Below are 6,692 nucleotides of genomic sequence, written 5' to 3'. Positions count from 1 at the left end.
CCCAGCACCACCCTGCTGTCCTGCTGGCTCATTAGACGCTGCAGCTCTGGGTAGACCCGGTCCTTACAGACATGACCAAAGCAGCACACAATCAAAGACAAACAGAAGCTTTGAACACATGAATATGACATTTATAGTAATGCGTTATTATTGCAAACCTGTTTCTTCCACAGAGCGGTCATGAGGCGCAGTCCCACTGCTCTCAGCTTGGGGGAGCCGGCCAGCATGTGCAGACTGTGCAGCACGATCGGGAAGCAAAGCTGGAATATTACAGCACATATGATCAGAGCCAAGTTTACAAGAGAAACTTTGGGACCCCCGGGTCACTGGTTTTTAAACTCTAGAAGCCTCCTGGATGAAGAAAAGCTCCTCAGACTACATGACCTGGATGACCCCACAGATTAAAGCTCATCTGTGTGTATGATGGACTAAAACACACTGTGAGCGCTCAGATGAAGTAGAAAGGTGCTGCTGATGTTCCAGCCCCGTCTCCAGACGCTCACAGTCAGTACAGGTTCTTCTTAGTCGTGCTGCGTACCTTATGAGTGCCGAGGTTTGGCAGGCTTGTGAGAACAGCGTGAGCCAGGACGGGACTCTTTTCTTTGGTCAGTTTGAACAAAAGAAGCAGCACGAGGGGCGGGACCTGCAGAGGGAAACGCCCACATCAGCAAACACACCAACCAAACATTAGGGGTACAATGAAACAATGAGGGGTAAACTTCACACTTCATCTGCAGCTAGTGACTCCAACACAAGTCCAGAGGGAAGTCTGTCCCCTTAGAGCACTCCCTAACCTCTCCCTTTATACGGCAGCAGATTAGCAGCAATCACACAGCAGTGACAGCTTTTATCTTCCTGCTGATCTGAACCATTTCAAAGTCATGTGTTGGTGCCAAAACACCAGGTTATCAACATGTGTTTACTGCTCTTAGAAAGACAAACACGAGCTAGCTGCCTTACATACAACATATCTACATGTCAGAGGGAACAACATGCATTACTTTATATTCAGGCCACAGATTTAAGAGAACCAGTTGTGTGGGTTATCTACCTGGCAGGGGTCGGCAGCAGCGACAGCCTGGCTTGCTTTCAAAGCCAGCTGGCAGATGTTTTCCTGACCCATGATGATGAGATAAGTCACAATCAGGACAAGAGAGGAGGACAGGCGCTGGCTGGACGACAGGGCGGAGCTGACCGCCAACAGCCAATCGGTCGCTGCTGCTGGATTGTTGGCCACTTTGCGCAGTACTGACAAAGACACGCTGAGCTCACTATACCAGGAACTCAGAGACAGAGGCAGTGATGGGGCAGGCTGAGGGAGACAGATTCATGAGAAACAAATGAGAAAGAACAAAGAGCAAAGCTACAGATGCACCATGAATGTTAATGAAGTGTAATTTAAGGATCAAGCAAAGCATCCCAGAGGAACAACACTCCAGAGACTGGATGCTGACCCTGAAGAAGAGGCAGTAAAGACAGCCCTGTTGCTATGACACTGAGAGGGAAACAGTATTTTTGGATGGATGTCGTCTGTGCTCTAATGCTCTGTCCACTCACCACCTAACAGCTACCTGCACTATTGTAACAGTGTTTGAATTACGTGGATACACCTCAAAGAAAGACTCCAAAAACTGAATGTGAGTAACAGGCCTGAGGTTACCTGCTGGGCTACCTGCTGGGCTACCTGCTGGGCTACCTGTTGGGCTACCTGCTGGGTTACCTGCTGGGTTACCTGCTGGGTTACCTGTTGGGCTACCTGCTAGGCTACCTGTTGGGTTACCTGCTAGGCTACCTGTTGGGCTAACTGTTGGGTTACCTGTTGGGCTACCTGTTGGGCTACCTGTTGGGTTACCTGCTGGGTTACCTGCTAGGCTACCTGTTGGGCTACCTGCTGGGTTACCTGTTGGGCTACCTGTTGGCCTACCTGCTAGGCTACCTGCTGGGTTACCTGTTGGGCTACCTGTTGGCCTACCTGCTAGGCTACCTGCTGGGTTACCTGCTGGGTTACCTGTTGGGCTACCTGCTAGGCTACCTGTTGGGTTACCTGCTAGGCTACCTGTTGGGTTACCTGCTGGGTTACCTGCTAGGCTACCTGTTGGGCTACCTGCTGGGTTACCTGTTGGGCTACCTGTTGGGCTACCTGTTGGGCTACCTGCTAGGCTACCTGCTGGGTTACCTGCTGGGTTACCTGTTGGGCTACCTGCTAGGCTACCTGTTGGGTTACCTGCTAGGCTACCTGCTGGGTTACCTGCTGGGTTACCTGTTGGGCTACCTGCTAGGCTACCTGCTGGGCTACCTGCTAGGCTACCTGTTGGGTTACCTGCTGGGTTACCTGCTAGGCTACCTGCTAGGCTACCTGTTGGGCTACCTGCTGGACTACCTGCTGGGTTACCTGTTGGGTTACCTGCTAGGCTACCTGCTGGGTTACCTGCTGGACTACCTGCTGGGTTACCTGCTGGGTTACCTTCTAGGCTACCTGCTAGGCTACCTGCTGGACTACCTGCTGGGTTACCTGCTGGGTTACCTGCTAGGCTACCTGCTGGGCTACCTGCTCTGTTACCTGCTCTGTTACCTGCTGGGTTACCTGCTGGGGTTTATCTGCGGGCCTGCTAACTCTGTGCAGCAGGCTGTGAGCCAGCCTGTGGTTGGTGCTGTGTGTGTTCTGGTCAGACAGCGGCTCAGTGAGACCCAAGCAGGACAGGAGCTGCAACACGGGGAGAATCAGGACCGGACTCAACCAGGGCAACGCCTCCGCTTGTTCAGGGACCAAACTCAGTGCTGTGTTAAGAGAAAGAATATCTCATGTAGGACACAAAGCTCTGTGAGGTTCCAACCATGACCTGCACACACAACCTAGTTTTGTTCCCACTAATTCTTTCACTGCTTCAAAGTCTCTTAAAGGAAGCTAAAGCCAGCAGAGCTTTGTCCAAAATAATCACTTTACCAAGTCTGAGAAGGCTGGTCAGCTGATCTGAAGGGGCTTCCAACAAGAGCAAGGCCACGCCCATCATCAGCTCATCCAACAGCAACTCCTGCAGAAAACAAACAGCGATGCCAACAGGTCAATACAGGCCACAGAGGCCCGAGGGCTCACATATTAAACCTCAAGTGTGTTTTCCCTGGTAGTTAACAAGGCAAAAACAATGTTGCTTCCTTGAAAAGGATGAAATTTCTACAAAGTGTCTTTGAGTGTCAGATATTCACATGTGTGCATGTCCATGTCAGCTCGCGTGAACCTCCAATGTCTATCTTCTGGTTCACGGATTGCCACCAACACATTAAAGTCCCCCAGCAGGACTATGGAGTTGCTAGATGGGGTACCCACCTCACCCAGCAACTCTAAAAATTACTCTAAACAACTGTTAGTCACATGTGAACAAATGACTATCGGCACCTGTTCCCAACATGACGGCACAGGGAAGCAACCGTCTTGTCCACCAGGGAAAACTTCTAAATGCTGCCATCAAATCAGGGAGATACAAACGTACCCATTCCCTGTCTGCCACCTCTCACTCTTTACATGTAGTCAGTATTTTTCAACCTCATGCACCAGTTTGGGATTCTCATGCTCCAAGAGCCAGTTTATAGCTGGGACTGAAGCACCAGGGCCTTTGACTGCCACCAGACAGAGCACCGGACCCCTACGGCACTTCAAGTGGGTGGTGGACCAATGCTGCTTCTTTGGACTAGCAGTAAGCTACAAGCTATATGTAGCTTGATAGATTACACAAGACAACATGTTTGAACATCTCTAGATATTAGACATGAGATACTTACCTGATAGAATACGGACAGGTGAAGTGTCCATCGCTCTGGTCAGCCTGCATCTCCAACAATCGCCGAATGACTTTTATCAACCCTTGAGTGTGTCTGTTGGACATCAGAGTCAGAATAACTGAAAAAACTAACAGTGTGAGCGTTTTCATTGCTTCAAATGTTTTCAAATAGTTACATTATGCTGCACAACTAGGTTAGCGTCCAGATTAGAGAGCATCCAGCTCTGAACTGTGGAACAGTGACCTTTAACATTTTCATGTTTCCAGTTTGAACTTTCAAAACTATTTTCTTTACTTCACATGAGCCCTGATGGAGAGCAATGACATCGTGGATTTATCCTCAGCACAGACTAAGCTGTGACCTCCATGTGTCTAACTCAGTTTGTAGACTGTCAGTCGGGTTCCTGCACTGGAAGCATTGACTCCATGTTACACACTGGTAGCTGGAAAAGAAGGCGACTGGACTTGATTAAGTTTTAAAGATGTTTCACTTCTTATACAAGGTGGAGAGACCCACATATTTAAACCCTACAGGGCGTTTCCCTCCTTGGAGATGGTCATCGAGCTATTTGTCATGTGCGTCATCACATGAGTATATTTATTTATTTATTTATTTATATTTATTCACAATAACAAAGAGAGGAAGAGAAACCAACACTACAGAGTGAATGAATGAATGAATGAATGAATGAATGAGTGAATGAATGGATGAATGGATGAATGTGCCTACAGGGACCTGAGTCTGTGTGTGTTCAGTAAAACCTGCCTCTCCTCTACATAAACATATTAAACACACGAGTGTGAGTGACTCAGAAACCCTCGTGGTTGCCAACAAACATACAAAGTAACTCTGTGTCTTGGATCTTGTTACACTGTAAACTCACCTCATGTCTCTTTAAAATCCTCCAACAGCTGCACACATGTATCAGTGCACCTTACAGTCATGTTACTCTATCAAATAGTTACGTTACTCTTTACTCTGTCTTATCAGGAGACTTTTTTATGAGTATTGCTGAATTCCTGTTAATGGTAGAGATTTTCTGCCTGTGTGAGCTGCTACTTAGTTTACCTCTATCATTAACAAATCACTCGTACCTGTGGAATCAGACAAGGGAAGGATCATTGGTATCATTTGGATGGGAGGAGTCACAGAGCAGAGTCCGCCTCTTACCTGGGCTTGTATGACGGGGCTGGGGAACTCGAGCCGCGTCTTTAAACTCTCCATCATGTCACTGGATCATACCTGTGAACATCCAGAATCTCCATTAGAACAAGAGGAGGAGGTTTGATCAAAGTAAAGACAGCTCTCCTGTTAAACTACAGATGATCACATATCAGGGAAATCAGACTTTAGCTCAGGGATGTGACATCGAACCCCTGACTGATCCAAACAGTTTATTCTTCCTCTCAAACAAACATTCCCAAATGTTTGTCCCAAACAAAGGAAACCAAGATTACCCTTCAGCCATCCACCCACTAACTAAACAACACTTTAGGTTCATGTAAAGTTTCTGGATTAAACTTTATATGAACTTACATGACGTGTACATTGTTGTTTCTAAATGCATTTTGCTAAACTATTTTAGAACTGTGGCAGTGTGTTGTCATGTATATCTATTAATAAGTGTTCAAAGAGTGATGCTAACAGTGCCTGATTACGTTATCTTATATAACAAATACGTAGCTTTCAAAGAGAACACATGGTGATAGATGATGAAGTCTCCCAGCAGCCCTCCTACTGCAGTGTTACTGGGATACGCTCAGAGACACCTGATCCACTTCTAACAATAAGCTTTAGAGAAAAAACACAAACACTAAATGGGGAGTCTCATGAATCCAAGCTGGGAGCTGGTCCACAGGAGATGGGCCACTGAGAGACAGCTGAAGGCACTGCTGAAGGCACTGCCTCCTATTCTACCTAGCAACAACAAATAAGGCTGCAGTCTGAGGAGGGAGTGCTCTGTCAGTATAACTTTGTACTACAAGCTTTTTAAGAGACGACAGAGGCTGATTATTCGAGACCTCGTCTGTCAGAAGGAGGATTTTAAATCTTGGATTTAACAGGGAGTCAGTGAAGAGGAGCTAATATGTGACAAACATGCTCTCTTTCTACTTCCTGTTGGTACTCGTGCTGCAGCGTTTCAGGTTAACTGGAGGCTTTGAGGCTTTTTATGGCACTTGTCTGATAACACTGACTCACAATCATGCAGCTAGAATCACTCTCAGCTTAGTTCACAGACCTACATGTAGGGCTGGGCGATATGACCCAAAATTCATATCTCGATATTTTTTTTAAAGCCATAAAGTAAGAACAAAAAGAGAGTTCTTAGTCAAAGCTGTTCCCCAGATGTCACACAGGCACTTTTATTAACATAGAGCATAGATGTACATAAAATTTACTCAAAAATAAATTATGAGCATTTATTAAATAATAATGCTCCATAAATAAAAGAAAATAATGTTGTTTTTGTGCATAACAAAAAGCTCACAATTGTGCAGTCAAAATGTAAACTAAAAGACGCTGAGCATAATAACAAAGACAGATTTCACAGCTGCTCTGTTCCCAACTTCTACTGTGTGACTGACAGCATTGAGTTTGAAATCCTCTTCATAACCACGTCTCTTAACAGGTGCTATTTATGGTCCTTATACACAATACGGTAATATTACGTTGAAGCACAGCACGTATCACTCCGCGAGGCTCCTCGGTAGCCGTAATGCTCTGACAATCCATCAAGCGGTGCAGCTCCGTAGCTTACCAAAGACGTACTAAAACATTTTTTGACAGATTGCTGAGCGCTGTGTACCACATAAAATCGGTTCGCGGCCATCAAGCACAACCTGAATTCATCCATAAGGCGTCAACTTTTTAGAAAATTAAAGTATTTTAGGCTGTGCAGCGCCTCTGGGCTGCAT

At 46.3% G+C, this 6,692-nt stretch overlaps 1 protein-coding gene across 1 annotated transcript in view; it reads right to left on the bottom strand.

The window, feature by feature from the left end:
* Window positions 1-1,267, bottom strand: part of LOC148101168 (focadhesin-like) — a 2,914-nt gene extending 1,647 nt beyond the window's left edge. The window contains exons 1-4 of the mRNA XM_087845881.1: window positions 1,052-1,267; window positions 539-643; window positions 159-260; window positions 1-62 (exon numbers count right to left, since the gene is read on the bottom strand). The exon at window positions 1-62 is cut by the window's left edge and continues 66 nt beyond it. Coding sequence (XP_087702007.1) covers window positions 1-62; window positions 159-260; window positions 539-643; window positions 1,052-1,123 — 341 coding nt within the window. The 5' untranslated portion in view covers window positions 1,124-1,267. The remainder of the gene's footprint in view (window positions 63-158; window positions 261-538; window positions 644-1,051) is intronic.
* Window positions 1,268-6,692: the final 5,425 nt, after the last annotated feature.

This window comes from Neolamprologus brichardi, chromosome 9 (genome assembly GCF_056152115.1).
Source record: "Neolamprologus brichardi isolate AB-2024 chromosome 9, ASM5615211v1, whole genome shotgun sequence".
Classification (NCBI taxonomy): domain Eukaryota; kingdom Metazoa; phylum Chordata; class Actinopteri; order Cichliformes; family Cichlidae; genus Neolamprologus; species Neolamprologus brichardi.
This window is presented reverse-complemented; position numbering and strand designations above follow the sequence as displayed.